Source organism: Musa acuminata, chromosome BXJ2-9 (assembly GCF_036884655.1).
Source record: "Musa acuminata AAA Group cultivar baxijiao chromosome BXJ2-9, Cavendish_Baxijiao_AAA, whole genome shotgun sequence".
In the NCBI taxonomy this organism is placed as follows: domain Eukaryota; kingdom Viridiplantae; phylum Streptophyta; class Magnoliopsida; order Zingiberales; family Musaceae; genus Musa; species Musa acuminata.
In genome coordinates, this window is record NC_088346.1 from 4,356,591 (window position 1) to 4,372,573 (window position 15,983).

At 43.5% G+C, this 15,983-nt stretch overlaps 3 protein-coding genes across 3 annotated transcripts; 1 reads left to right on the forward strand and 2 right to left on the reverse strand.

Annotated features, from left to right (window-relative positions):
* Window positions 1–546: 546 nt before the first annotated feature.
* On the reverse strand, window positions 547–4,934 carry LOC135623946 (uncharacterized). The gene has a single exon (XM_065127415.1). It carries the CDS (start codon window positions 4,206–4,208, stop codon window positions 2,268–2,270), a length of 1,941 nt encoding a protein of 646 aa, XP_064983487.1. The 5' UTR covers window positions 4,209–4,934; the 3' UTR covers window positions 547–2,267.
* A 3,540-nt stretch (window positions 4,935–8,474) lies between these two features.
* LOC135622667 (3-ketoacyl-CoA synthase 4-like) lies at window positions 8,475–11,960 on the reverse strand. Its single transcript, XM_065124696.1, has 3 exons — window positions 11,821–11,960; window positions 11,565–11,719; window positions 8,475–11,034 (listed from the first exon to the last, which is right to left on the reverse strand). Exon 3 carries the CDS (start codon window positions 10,300–10,302, stop codon window positions 8,722–8,724), a length of 1,581 nt encoding a protein of 526 aa, XP_064980768.1. The 5' UTR covers window positions 10,303–11,034; window positions 11,565–11,719; window positions 11,821–11,960; the 3' UTR covers window positions 8,475–8,721.
* On the forward strand, window positions 11,923–14,292 carry LOC135622668 (galactinol synthase 1-like). The gene is made up of 4 exons (XM_065124697.1): window positions 11,923–12,246; window positions 12,424–12,744; window positions 13,709–13,843; window positions 13,950–14,292. Exons 1-4 carry the CDS (start codon window positions 11,923–11,925, stop codon window positions 14,169–14,171), a joined length of 1,002 nt encoding a protein of 333 aa, XP_064980769.1. The 3' UTR covers window positions 14,172–14,292.
* Window positions 14,293–15,983: the final 1,691 nt, after the last annotated feature.

A 15,983-nucleotide genomic window follows, 5' to 3' on the forward strand; every position in this document is an offset into this window, starting at 1 on the left:
GGGATAAGTCCTGGTTCTCTAGAGAGAGAATCATATGCAATAGACCGTAAATATTGAGAAGGGATACCTCAAGACAATTACTCTATAAAGTTCAATGGACCGAGCAAGCGGCAAGGAGTTATTGCATGATCTTGCATGAGGTAATGTGTTAGTGGATACATTGTGAGACTAATTGAGGGAGCAACCTAAGGCAACACCAATGATATACTTAGAGTCGATATGGAGATCAAACTCAATAGAGGGTTGACCCATAAAATGGTGAGCATAAGGGCTACCATTAACTCAATATAAATCGAGAAGCAAAACAACTTATGTGGAACTTGCTGAAGTACCTAAGTCGCATGAAGGGAGTCGATGTAAAAAACGGAATATGGAGCAGAGGCACAAATCTTTCCTTGAACAAATGTCAAGGACATGAACTCTTACATAGGCAAACATGAGATCATGTCATTCTATGGGTCCCTCATTTTGATGGAGCAGACTCATCTTATATAGTACTAAAGTCGAAGAGAGCTTCAAGATACATGCACCTTATTTTGACAAAGTATTTGACGAAGAAACTAATGTGACTCAACTTACATAGGTAAAATTAGGATAAAAAATCCTTGGCACGAGGCAAGACGACGTGGAGGCATGTACCCGAAGCTACTCATCATAAATGTTGGAGATTCAACACTCTGGAAGATAAAGATCTATCTACTAGAGAAACAAGAGGATGAATCGGAAGGCAACTTGCTAAAGACTGCAGGAACAACTTTGGAAGGAATCAGAACCTCCAAAAAGGGGTCCGGCGGATACAGATTCCCGGTGATTGCGAGAATCCTTATCATGTATTATTTGGCCCGCCAAGCCCTCCCTTTCCATGACCGCAGGGTTGGTGCTCTCCTCCTGCAACTCCTCTGAATCCATGGCGATGGCAATCCTCATATGTTTAGATCAGCTGATTCCAAGATACAGTTGGTTCCATATTCAGTGACTTGGGGAGTCGGCGAGAAAGCCGGGATTCTTATTGCATGGTACGGTGACGCGTGGGTCAGCCGCTCGTCCATGCAAGCGCTGGGGAGGGAAGAAAGGGAAAGGATGGATCCGATGCTAAAGCTTTGGAAGGAGATCAATGTTCTACTTAGCACCTTTAGCCAAAAACACGAGATGCGGAATTCCTTCCTTTGGTCTGAATCCAATGGAGAGAGCCGAAGGAAAGAAAGCTAAGAATCCAAGTAGGACAGCGGTGATTGCAGCGGAACAATGGGATTCTGCACTCCATCAATTCACAATCTTTTTATTCTCTTCCCGCATCCTGCGATCCTCCCTTTGCCTCCACCACCCTCCTGCTTATAAGCACTGCCGCCTCTCCATGCCAACCCACACGATTGCAGGGATTGCCTTCCGCTTGCCTTCCGCCTTCTCCTTCCTCGGCACAACGTGGCCCGCGCCGTCGGCGGGAAGTCGGCGGAGGAGGTGAAGCGCCACTACGAACTGCTGGTGGAGGCCATCCTTCGCATCGAGACGGGCCAACTGCCTCATGCTCATTAACCCTCCTCCTCCTCCTCTGCCCACGGAGGTACCTCACTCTTCCTTCCAATCTTCCTCGTCCTTCTCCTACGTTCTGTCATCCACTTCTACGATGTCCACTGTATCAAAACATCCCATCAAGTTGAATTAGACACACTTCAGTTGAGAGACACCATCCACTGAACCTTCTGTTCTTTCAGACAGGACGAAGTATCTATCAGCTGGAGTGAAGCCAAGAAGTCAGAACTAGAAGATACGGCCATCCCTGATCTTATCACAAGTCATCCGCTCCTCTTCATCTGTATCTTCTCCTCTCCTCTCTTCCGTTCTACGCTGTACACATGCCGACGGCAGACATAAACCCGCGTCTTGTCTTGTAGACTGTAAATATATATATCTATGGAAGCTCACTCTGTTCCTGAATCCTTATGGCTCACGCCATCATAGTTCTTATTACTCTGGTAATTCTTAGGGGATCCATAAATTACAGAGGAAAAAGTTTTGATCCGAATCAACAAGCTGGTCCTCGCTGCAATGTCCGATTCTGAGTGCAGTGAAACACCAGCTTTGATTTCCAATCTGTGTTGCATTGATGATTTAGCTCTAGTTTTCTTACAACTCAGGTTCTCTGAAATCAGAGAAGAATCGTGCTTCAAATAGGCTTGTTCTGATTGAGGAAATGGGCTCTTGATCTGATAGAAAACCAAGTAGCAAGAACAGTGCAGATGCTTCGTTTCCTCCTCCATCATACCTCTTCAAAGGAAGGAAAGCAGAAATAACCTGCGGATTCGACGTCGGTATGGCATCAACGAAGCTACGTTTCCTTGTCTGACTCCCCCCTCCCCTCCATCTCTTGCAGATGCTTCGTGGCGCCCCGCCACAAACCTGGCCTCGTACACCGGGCGGAGGCTGCCTTCCAACAGCTTCTGCCTCGCCAGCCATCTCCTGGGCTTCCCGGACGTTGTCTTCGGTATGCTCCCTCTCTCCACAAGCGCCACCCACCCAACTCGGCCTCCCTCTTCTTTCCTCACACCCTCTCTTATCTTCTCGCATATCTCCCTGTAGACGTCAACTCCCCTTTCCTCCTCTTTCTTCTTCTGTAGTTCTGCCATCACCACCAGTTGTTCCGCATCGAATGCGACAACACAACCGCCCCTGAGTTGCTTTGAGCTGCTGCTATATGCTGCACTCTCGATGTAGTGCGCGTGCACGCACTGGTTTCTTTCGTCGTGCGTCCTGATCACGTCAGAATCCCGGCCGGTGACATAGAGATACCTCTCCTCTCCTCCGATGACTCCTTGATCGCCGGTCCTGACGAAGCACCTGCCGGTTTCACCGCGTAGCCTGCCATGGAACACTTCCCTGGTCAGGGATGGGTGGCCGAGGTAGCCGGATGCGTTGCTTGCAGAAGACACCCATATCTCTCCTTCCACACCGTCATCTACAGGTTCGCAGGTCTCTTCATCGACGACGACGATATCGATATCTGCTCCTTCGCTGGCAGACGAGGACAGGGAACCCAGCCTGGCAGAGGGCAGTAACCTGTTGTAGGATGGCATGTTGGGGTAACGACTGCGGCATCCTTCATCGCTTGGCCATGCAGTGGAGACGAACGTGCAGTTCTCCGCCAGTCCGTAAGAAGGAGCGACGGACGAAGGATCGATTCCAGCAGCTGCGAATTCTTTGACGAACTCATCCACATAAGACTTGTATACGGGCTCGTTGATCAGAATCAGGTTCCTCAAGCTTCCCAGCTTGAGAGGCAGCTTCCCGTGGTTGATCCCGCCTCTCTGCACCACCAGAGGCAGCGCAAAGGCGGGCACGGGGGTGCAAGTCGCGTGGAACTCCGTGACGAGCTCGAGCCAAAGGCGAGGGCGGTGCAAGAAGGCACTCGGGGAGGCAAGCACGCAAGTGGCCCCAGCGACGACGGTAAGCAGAAGGAACATGAGGCCGCAATCATGGTACTGGGGCAGCCAGGACACGACGACGCTGCTGGGCTGGAGATCGTAGGCCTTCCTCGCCGCCCGCACGTTGTGCGCTGCTGCGCCGGCCGTGACGAGCACCGGCTTGGGTATCCCAGTCGTGCCGGAGGTGTACTGGACGAGGTAGGTGTCACCCGGTCCACAACCCAAGTACGGAGAGGGGCTTAAGCTTGAAGCAGCGGCACGAGGGCACTCATCGTCCAAGTGTTCCACGGAAAGCCACCGTAGCTTCTGCAGCAGGTGGCCCAGTCGATCATCACTGGACGATACAGAACCAGTCACCGCAGCGATATAGTGTCGATCGGCGACGACAGCATTGGGTTTGACCTGAGAGACGACGCGGAGAAGGTGGTGGTGGGCCGGGCCGCGGCAAGCTGGGGAGAAGGCCGAAGGGTCGGGCGGGATTACGGGAACGGCGACGATGCCCGCTCGTTGGCAGGAGAAGAGGAGTTTGACGAGTCGGAGGCCGGGAGAGCAGAGTAAGAGAAGGGAGTCTCCTCTGTTAAGGGTGCAGAGGAGCTGCGAAGCCATGGCTTCGGCTGCATTGTCGAGCTCGGAGTAGGTGATGGAGGTCCATGTCAAGCCACTGGGAGCATCCTGGGTCCATATGAAGGCGGGCTTGTCCCGAAAACTAGGTTGGATGGCCCATATCGCAAGGTAACGATCCACCACGGGCTGGTCAGGGAAGCAAGGATCGTAGTTCTCGCAGGTCATCCTCTCTCCTCGCCGTCCTGCTTCTCACGCTGCTACAAGCCACACCTGAGCTGGTTCGAGCATGGGGTAATCTGCTCATATATATATGTAGATTGGAGGGAGACAGGTAGCACATTGGATATTCTCGTCAGAATATTCTGTCTCCTCCTTGAATGTATACAATAACAATTACAGGCTTGTCCTCATCAAGATGGAGCTGTTCATGGCGATGCGAGGAGTGGAAGATGCGTTGTGGATGCGAGACGGCTGTGCTTAATCCGCGACGTGTGATCGAGCGAGTCGATGATGGCAAGGCAAGATTAAAAATGGTAGACCCGTCGGCAGTCCCCCAAATTCGACGACGTCTTCTGTATCGGTTGAGACTCTCTCTTTTATTTTGGGTTCGGTTCTTCTTCTTCGGCTGTCGCCGAGTGCTTTGGGCGCAAAGGCGTGAAGAAACCCTAACCGCTTGCATCTTCCTTGTGCATTTAAATCCGACCTTGACGACGACAAAATTGGATGGGCCGGAACGAGCGTGATCTCATACGCAAGTTCTTTCTAGTATTTTGGTCGAGATTTCTTGAACTCGTTTAGGTTGCATGTGATGATCCATGATGTTAATTTTGATTTTTAACTGCTTGTTTATACGGCCGAGGTATAGCTCCATAGCACTTGAGAGGGGACAGGCGGCCACCGAATCATTCTTCATGTTCCCTGGAATATTCTCCAAGATGCCAATCGCTCCTTCATATTCCCTGGAATCTTGTCAACCTAAGATGCCAATCGCTACTTCTAGAATGATCGGTGTTGATAAGTGGGGTCGGTCATACGACATTTTGGCGTTTTTGTGAGGTCGGTCATACGGCATTTTGGCGTTTTTGTGAGGTCATAGGCATTATTATCAACATGTTCGATATATATATATATATATATATATGTGTGTGTGTGTGTGTTTGTTAATTTTATTTATGCTTTATACAGTATATATTTTACAATGCTATTTTGATTAATTTTTTATGATTATTTTAATTTTATAAATATAAATTATGTGTAATTTACGTAGTAACTAATTCAGAGTATTATTCAGTGCAATATATTCATTGATTATTAGGATGATACATGATTGGTACAAAATTGCTCACTCTCTTATTTCATAATAGTATTATTATATAAATATTTTATATAAATTTTTAATTACGATGGATCAAATCTTTTGTTGTATAATCATTCAAAATAATTTATATTATCTATCAAGTATTTATTAAAATAATTATTTATGGGATTCTGAATTATTGTAACTCGTTAAGGATCATAAAAAATTTCAGAGAGATTGATTCTCTACGATAATGATAATAAGTGTTTTATTCTTATGTTATCCCATCTTCCGTTTTTTTTTTTTTTTTTTGAGATATTTCTCCTAACATTCTAAAAATACATATATCTCTAATTAATTTTTTATAAGATCCCTCGCCAACTCTATTAGATTTCCGATGACAAACTTATGATAGACTCATACACGAACCAAAATTTGATCTATAACCAGAATAATAAGCTATTAACTTCAGAAAACTCGGATGCATTTCCAGTTTGTAGGTCTATCCCGACATACCGAACTGAACATGTCACCGATTGTCCTCGGGCACCTTAGCCTTTTAATTTACTTGATGAGGCACCTTTAGAGTGGTCATCAATCTCACCAAATATGTATGTAACGAAACAACAATGACTAAATGACTAACTACAAGTATAAATCAACTTAAACTAGCAACCTCACAAGAAAAATTTCCAACATCTAACATTAAATATAAGGAGTTGGACGATAAAAATAATATAAATAACAGAAAAAACAAAGAAAATACTATTTAGGCCATTCATACAAGTAACTAATGAAAGAGCTCACACACGCAGAATCTGTACCTCTACTGGTATGCAAAAAGAAAAAAGGGAAAGAAAATCCACATTAGCCACTAATCTTCTTGAACATCACTTGTAATCCTTAACTTGAAAGCTTTTAAGATGATCAGTTCACATATTGGAGATGCAAGTTAAGAAATCAGTATAAAAAAAACATAAAGGCTTTCATAAGGGGAAGGAACGATTTTAGAACAGAAGTTGAAACTGTTTTGAAAAATATACAAATATAAAATTACTTAAGTCTTTGTTGAGACATCCGAATTGATTAATGTATTATTGCACAAGTGTTAGATCTCAAGTTTGAATTTGCATGTGAACATCATGTAGGCTATTTAATATAATAAAATTAAGAATCAATGGATCCCTCATCTAAGGATGCTAGATGGGCCAACATGTATGATCGAACACATCATATTCATAGATTGCTCAAAAAAGAAAAACAAAAAAACAGAAAAGATACCTCATGTCTCTCTCCTCTTTCGTGTTTATTCCCGATAACGTAGATCATGATGAGCATAATAATACAAAACAACATGAGAATTGTGTCTCAGCAACAATGTGTTTCATAACCTACATAACCTACCTGCTATGAATGAGCATACAAGAAATTTAAGGAAAAGAAACAAGAATATAGGGCAAACAAACAACAATAGGACACAAAAGGCTCATTATTGTAAGTTGCAGAGGAAACACAGTTCATATAGAATGATCAAAGCAAGAATAAGAAACTAGATATAAACCAATCTAGATCTTTCAACTGCCCTAAAAAAATAGCAACAAACTGAAGTCAAAAGTGGAATGAGGTTTCTTGTATAATTTGCTAAAAGTAGTGATATTGAGAGGACCAACCCACAAGAATGACAAGAAGAAAAGAGGGAAGTACCTAAAACAGCAGTAGCAAGACATCATATCTTCTAACATTACATATCCATGTATAGTGGAGCATGTGATAATCTTCTATATTTTTTAACATGACATACCTAGCTTTTTTCTCTTGCACATGTCTCAAACAAATCTTTGTCCACTATGGCAAACCCCTGCCTCTTCCCTTTTTTCCCTCCCTCGTCTCTCATGCAATGCTAGTTATGTCCACTTTTCTATTACCAAAGTAACCTCATATAGTAGAAGCTTGATACCAAGATCACTATGTGCATAAGCATGTGACTGGTTCTAGTCTACATTGTTAACCGAATCATCCACAAAAGGGAAAATAAAAATGGCTTGAACAAACAAGGCATTAGGAAAATAAATATTACCAAAGGAAGACTAGTTTATCAAGTGATAACATAAGCAGGCTTCATTTTGGTGTCATAAGATATGACAGGATTATTGTTTCCAAGTTTTATAATACAAGTTGTTATTTATCAATTATTAATCTAGATACTAAAAAAAAGCTACTGCCATTGTATAAAAAGACAAAGCATATACAAAATCACCAAGAAAAGGAGAACACATCATTTCATGTGTTGAGAAGCTATCTTCATGATACTAATGAATGATTAGCATTAGATACCAATATCCAAGTCAATTAGAAATGCTATTCAAACAAAAAGGGAATTATAATAAACAGTCATTCCCAGGAATCAGGAATAAGGACTTTGGATGATAGTATGTACATTTCTTCCATAGATCTGGAACACATTTGAGCTTTCCATGTCACACAAGACATCTACTATGCATTACCATAAGCTAAATCAACTTCATTATCCAAATTAACTAGACTGTAAAATATAAACTAATAATCCTCTAACAGTTCAGATGCCCGTGCCGGAAAAAAAAAAGAACCAGGATTTCATTACCAATGTTTAAAGTAATCCTTCTAGTTGATCATATGTGCAACATTTGAAACACAACAGATCTATGAGTAGTTAGCAACACATTGACTGAAATACTTTTCATCTTTGATGACACTATGTCTTTATGCAGCAAGCAAAATTCATCTAATAGTAAATTGATGAACAGAAATATATAGTTTCTGGGGAAATAAATATCATTTTGGTATTAGTATATCATTGAAGAATGAAAAAAACTTTAAGATATGGATAAAGAGAATCAGAATTAGATTCAACAAAAATGACTTTGTACACTGAAGAATAAAGACATTTAACTTAAACTACACTCAAAAAAGATTTTTCTTAATGTCCTGCATGGGTTGTGTGCCCATGCATCAAACTTCCTCTTAAGTGCAAACTACCATCTTGCAGAAACAAAAAACAACTATCATGGACAATGATTTTCGACTTGACACCACACAGTGAGACATCAAACCAAACAGAGATTGTGCATAATCATATGCCTATTTTGACATCTCACTTGGAACATATATTATGGTAAATTAACCCAACTAATTGGAAGCAGAGGAATCAAAGAGCATAGGAGAGCATAGCACCTTTAGCTTTCACAATATTGACGTGCAAGAATAGAAATTCATCTGTTGTAGTGCTTGCAGATAGACACTAAAGACAGTACCAAGAAACAACTGACCTCATGGTTTCCATGATCAAATGACACAGTAAACAATGTATCAATGAGACCTAAGTGAAAAATAACCTGACATTTTGTCAAAGGAACTGCCTAACCAGATTGCACTCTGCCTTTTGCCAAGTTTCTCGCAGAGCCACTATTGCTCATGTGGCGGCTGAGGAGGAAACCCATCAACAATTTCCACAGGGTACCTATGGATGCAATCCTCCCATGGACCATCTGGAGAGGGCTTCACATTGCAAAGCGCCTGCCACACAGCACTATTGCACTTGAAGCCACTCCCGAAGGCAATCTGCCAAACCCGGTGGCCCTTCCGCATCCGCCCCTTTGCCTCAGTGTAAGCAAGCTCATACCAGATGGAGCTGGAGGACGTGTTGCCAAACCGGTGCAGGGTCATCCGGGAAGCCTCCACATGGTCTGGCCGGAGCTGCAGATTCTTCTCTAGCTCATCGATGACGGCCCTTCCCCCAGCGTGGATGCAGAAATGTTCAAAGGCAAGCTTGAAGTCTGGGATATAGGGCTTCACCTTGCCATTGAAGAGCTTCTTGGCCACGAGAGTCGCAAAGAAGAGGAGCTGTTCGCTGATTGGAAGGACGAGGGGACCAAGGGTGGTGATGTTGATCTTAAGCGCCTCCCCGGCAATGGCCATGAGGTCCTTGGAGAGGGACACACCCACTTTGCCAGCGTCGTCTTGCTCCTGGTACACGCAGCGAAAGGCCCTGTCATCGGCGCCACTGTGGGTGCGAACGACGTGGACTAGCTTGTACTTGGAGCGCCAGCGATCCGCCGAGCGATTGGAGAGCAACATGGCGGCGGCGCCGACTCGGAACAGGCAATTGGGGATGAGCATCGACTTGCGGTTGCCGAAGTACCAGTTCTGGGTGATGTTCTCAGTGCTTACAACGACCGCGTAGGTGGAGCGGTGGATCTGGAGGAGGTCCCGCGCGAGATCGATGGAGATGACGCCGGCGCTGCAGCCCATCCCACCGAGATTGAAGCTCTTGATGTTGCCACGGAACTTGTAGCGGTTGACGATCATGGCGGAGAGGGACGGGGTGGGGTTGAAGAGGCTGCAATTGACGACGAGGATGCCGATGTCCTTGGGCTTAACGCCGGTGTTCCTGAAGAGGGCGTCGAGAGCGCCGAACATGACCTCCTCGGCCTCCTCGCGGGCAGAGGCCATGGAGGGGCGGGGCGGAAGATAGTGTAGGGCGCTGGGCAGGTACGTCTCCTGACCGAGGCCGGAACGCTCGAGGATCCGGCGCTGGAACTCGAGCGCGGACTCGTTGAACTCTCCGCAGAGCTGCGAGTGCTTCATGAAGCGGGGGAAGGGCGCCCGGAGGTTGGGCGGGGGGCGGTAGCAGGCATAGTCGACGAGGTACACAGGGCGAGGCCCCGTCATGATGTAGACGGTGGTGCCGAAGACGAGGAAGGCGGAGCAGACCAGTACGCTGACGAGGTTGTACTGGAGGTGGAGCCACAGTTGGCGGAGGTCGTTGGGGTCCGTCTGCGCCGCCTCTAGGAGGATCACCACCATCAGCGGGATCAGCAGCAGGGTCAGGAGGTGGGTGATGAGGTAATGGTAACCCAGCTTCACGTACTTGAGGTTGACGCTCTGCAAGAAGTCCGGAAGCCGCCGGCTCTCCCGCCGCTGCGGCGGCGACGAAGCCTGATCACGGCCGCCTGGCCCCGCCCCCGCCGCTCCTCCTCCCTCCATCGTCGATCCTTTTGCTTAAGATCTAACAAGATTTGATCCAAATATAGATAGGGAGAGAGGCGATCCGATCCGGAGAGGGGCCGCGGATACGTCTCCCCTGGCCTCCCTCTCTCTAATCCCCTTCGCCCACCTGCGTTTAGGTCAAGCAGGCCCCTCTGTTCCAACAGATTAAATAGTCGCAAAACTGCCTTCGGTGTTCGACAAAAGCCGCGGTCTTTAAAGTCCAACCAACATGGGGGGCGTCGTTCCCTCCCTCGCCCGCTCGTGGTCAACCGAGTTCGATGCTCGAAGTAGAAGGGAAGCGCCCCTGTTTTGGCTGGCCAACGCGAGGAGAGCAGAAGTAGGGGAAGACGAAGGAGAAGAGACGGGAGAAGGGAAAAGATAACTGACAGCAAAGCTGGAATCTGAACGATTTAGTTTGTTTACTTCGACTGTAGTGCTGGCGGCCTTCGATCATCCCAAGCATAGCATCACGCAACAACGTGCACAGGCTGTCCCGCGTTGGTAGCTGAGAGGGCGTTCGCGGAAATGCCCAACCCACTTAGCAAGCTAATTGCTGCTTGCGCACCAACCGCTCGACGCGTCGCACCCGCCTGACGCCCTAATCCATCCTTCCGCCGGCCACAACGGAACACACGGAGTACGTCCATCGCGTCGAAGGAAGTGTCTGGTTTGCATTGGATCTTATCGGATTCGATGCTTGTTTTTGCTCCCATTCACTAGCAGGAACGGCTACAAAGTCGCAGTATGAACATAAGGACACTGTGTCTTATCAAATGATGATGACATGTCTCAAATAGACCCTTACAGATGAAGGTGTTTGGAACTCGATGATTATAGAAAACCTAACATTAATCACTAAATAACAATGCATATTCGAGTCAAATCAAATGTTAAAAAGCATAAATTTAATTTGAACTTGATAAATATGGCAGTAATTTAATTTACGATGGGAACATCTCCTGTTCAATATGGATCATAAGGTCCTCCTGTGTCAATTCTACACAAATCTCAAAGCCAATGGTGATGATTTCAGACTTGATTCTCGTTCATGTTGCAAATATAGATCCTTTAATATTAACATAATTCAAATCGATAAGATAACTGACCTATTAACTTTGTGGAATTAAACTAGGAGCATACATCAATTATCTCCATCTTTCCTTGAAAGATATGTAGCAAAGCTTAAAATACTAGGAGAGAGAAATAAAACATTATATAAACAAAAAAAAAAGAGAGACAGAGCAAGAAGATATTCTTACCATAGTAGTGCAACTGGAACCCTCTCCCATGTATATTGTAACACAAACCTCTCCATTCATTCTCCAGCACCACAACATTTTGGATGATCTGTAGCCGTTCATTTAGTTGAAATCGGTATATGAATTATCAGCCAATAGAAAGCCCTCATCATCCTCTACAGTCCAAAAAAAAAAAGTTTAATAGGTCCTCTACAGTCCTCTGAAAAAATAATCAAGAGAAGAGAAATAAAAATGACAGAGAGCTTAGAACACTCACTTGATCTATTTAAGGTGGCATGCAGTCCCCACACATCATAGGAATATACAGGCCTCCCCGTTCAGGACAACACCCAAGACCTTCGACGCGGTCTCTGTTTCCATGGCATCCGAGACTCCTGAAGGCACACTCCCATCCATGCCTCTGACAGACCAGGTGAAGAAGAGGGCTTATGTGACATTCCTGGCGGGAGATGGTGACTACGTGAAGGGAGTGGTGGGGCTGGTGAAGGGCCTCAGAAAGGTGAAGAGTGGCTACCCCTTGATAGCGGCGGTGCTGCCCGATGTGCCTGAACTGCACCGTCGGTTGCTTCAAGCCCAAGGTTGCATCATCCGGGAGATTGAACCTGTTCACCCACCTGAGAACCAGGTGCAGTTTGCCATGGCCTACTATGTCATCAACTACTCCAAGCTGCGCATCTGGAATGTAAGGAAGCCAAACAATACTTCTTTAGGTTGACACTCATGCTATTTCTTCCTGTCTCCTGGTATATCTGCATGAATTAGTAAAAATAAGCTGAACTTTAGATTTCTATGAAAAAGAATTTATACGAATGATGTATCTACATACTGATGGAATCTCCTTGGCTGCCGCTAATTGTAGTTTGTGGAGTACAGCAAGATCATCTATTTAGATGCAGATATCCAAGTGTATGAAAACATAGACCACCTGTTCGACATGCCTGATGGCTACTTCTATGCGGTGATGGACTGCTTCTGCGAGAAGACATGGAGCCACTCTCGACAATACTCGATTGGCTACTGCCAGCAGTGCCCAGACAAAGTGGCATGGCCTGCTGAGATGGGATCCCCTCCACCATTGTACTTCAATGCTGGGATGTTTGTATCTGAACCGGCTCATTCAACTTACAATAGCCTCCTTAAATCTCTCAGGATAACACCTCCAACTCCCTTTGCTGAGCAGGTGAGTCTCTTGCCGCTATGCTTCAAAAAGCTATATATTCAGAAGTTAGTGCACCTGGTTTTAAGACTTTAGGAGCTAGATACACAATATAGAACATACAGAGTAAAAGGGAATTTGTAATTGAATCTGAAACTATAATTAGTAGCTGTCCCAGATGGCTATGACTATAGGACTTCTTTTGGTGGTGTTGTAAAGTAAATCTGGTAAGAGAAGAAAATTACTTAGTCTTGATCAGAAAGAATCTTCCTGAAAACCAAAAATTGAAACTAAAAAGATGAAACAAACTCCTAGACCATTACAGACTATGTTTAGAACAAAAACTAATAGTATAGTAGATTTTATAGTTCATTTACTCATTTTGCCTAATTGATATCCATGTCTAGGGGAACATCTGAGGAACCACAAATACCATAATGCTCTAAGTAATAAAAATATGGGCTATGCAAATCTGACACAGCCTAACCATCATGTGAAAGAACGTCCATTGATGTACATTGTCTCCATATGTAAGATCCATAGAGTCATTTATCCTGTGTCCAGAAAGTTGCTCCAATTCCTAAAGAGGTATGGGTACTCTCTAACCACAGGCATGAACAATATAATAATAACTTGATAAGAAATGCCAATAAACTCTGGCCAATTTAAAAATCAGAACTTCAACAACTATAGAGTTACATTAGTCGACAACTATAAGTGGCATAAACTGACCATATATTCATTCTTTACATCATGCCTTTTCTATTGTGATTTACATGAATATTCCTTAAAGATAATAGCGTTTACAAATATTACAAAGATAGGGAAAGTGACAAACATGATAATGATATTGGTGGTTCACATTTGTAGCGTTATCACAACCAAGTTTTCGTATAGAGAACGTTTGAAGATAAATGGAATTAAATTTATCAATGTAAATTTTTGAACCATGTGTTTCTCAACATCTTTCTGACCTTATTTTTGGTAGGACTTCTTGAACATGTACTTTGAGAAAATCTACAAGCCAATTCCACCTGTCTACAATCTGGTTCTAGCCATGCTATGGCGTCACCCTGAAAATGTTGAGCTTGAAAAAGTCAACGTGGTCCACTACTGTGCTGCGGTAAGTGCTGCGATTGGTCAATTATCCCAAGTACTAGCATCATATTCCCACTAGTTGCACAAAATTCATATTTACCTTATCATTGTTTCTAATGATGGTGACTTAGGGTTCCAAGCCCTGGAGGTTTACTGGAAAGGAAGCTAACATGGATAGGGAGGATATTAAGATGTTAGTAGCAAAATGGTGGAATATTTACAATGATGACTCTCTTGATTTCAAAGAAGAGGATGCCATTCCAGAAGGAGATACCTGCTTGAGGTCTACTTCGGTTGTGGGGACCATGTCGGAACAAAAAATCAACTACATACCTGCACCCTCTGTTGCCTAGGACAAAATGATGAGAGGAAACAAGATAAACTGTGATAGACATAAGGAATTTGATATCTTTCATTAAATGTGCATCTCTGGACTCTCCATCTTTCAATGCCTATCACGTGCTTAGTATTGCATCCTCTTGGTCATGGGATATATGTGTTTACCCCCTAATTATAAAAAACATATAGCAGTTTTAGTCCCTTATTTTACCATGATCTAAAATTGAGCACAAGCAAATCTAGGCGTTATCAAAGTAGTTAAAATTTATCAAGACAATAAACGTAAATGCTTTAAGTTTCTAAATCCATATATATCATAATCTTTTCTCTAGAATACAACTATAATTTAGCTAAATCCCATTCTTGATGGACTATTTTTCTTTTAAAAGGCAACCTATAAATCTTAATTTATAAGAACACAAAATTACACTTCAAGCAAAAACACTCACATGAGCCATCTAAGTTACTACCAAGGTCTAAAATCTCAATATAGGTTTTGACAACTCATCATATCATGGTACCAATATACTTGTCTTATATCACTTGGTATCACTAAAGAACACCCACCGCAATTGAGCTAAGTGGTCTGACACCAGTCCTTGGCCAATTTGGTTTATATTGGTTGGCTTGTACTGGTCCAACCAGTCTATGAAACATTGATTACCAGTTCTACAGACAAAGGAAAACATTTTTGCATTTCTTTTTACACACAGTAATAATTGAAGAGTCAAAAAGAAGAAACTCCGCAACAGACTGAACCTATACATCAAGAATTTTATCTGCCAAATTCTACAGACAACTGCTATGAAGCTCTTGATTCAGTTTTTCTGCTTTAAGCTACTTGGAAGTCCTTTCAAGTTATATAGTCCAAAATGAAAAGCAGTGGTTATTTCAAGAACTTCAGATTAAACATATGATTAGGTTACGCAACATGTTGGGCATTGCCTTATTTTTTATTACATAATAGGGCCCTAGCCTATTTCCAACAGAAGCTCTTGACTCAGTTTTTTGTATTAAGCTACTTGGAAGTCCTTTCAAGTTATATAGTCCAAAATGAAAAGCAGTGATTATTTCAAGCACTGCAGATTCAACATAGGATTTTGTTGTGCAACATGTCATGTGTTGCCTTATCTTTATTGCATAATAGGGCCCTAGCCTATTTCCAACAGAATAGTTATTTTTTATGCTAAGGTATGACTCTGGTATTCTCACATTTGTCTTTAATCGTTGCCCTTACAGACTCAGGTTGATGCTCCATCTGTGAGTCATGTGTTACAATAATATGCTTTACATTATTATCAACTTATGCTTTTCTAGTACAAATAAATAGATACTGATAAAGAAGAAACAGCCTTATTTTTTTACACTATTTCTTTAGAGGAAGCTTGAGAAGTTTGATGTTCCCTCTTGATAAGTCAGGTTTCCTGTCCCTAGATGTAAAGTTGAGAACATGTTGAACGAGGATGATTTAACAGGAATGGCTAGCAGTTGAGATTTGGGTTATACCTCGGGACAAATTGATGCAGAACCCTCTGCGAGAATCCTTAGGGCAGAGCAAAGCTCTCCTCTCAATACTCAGTTTCTACCTCATGTTTCTACTCATGGCTGGATATTAATAGTAAATTTGCAAGTTTTCTTAATTGCATGATTTAAATTTTTGGGTATACAACAAATTTTGGATAGCAGGCCAAAATAACTGTAAATTTAAGATTCTACACCAAAAAAATGTATAAATTCCATGAGCAACCAAGGGCACTTGCAGTTTCTGTGCCTTGATATATGCATATAGTACATAACCCGACCTACAATGCCAACAGCTACAAAAA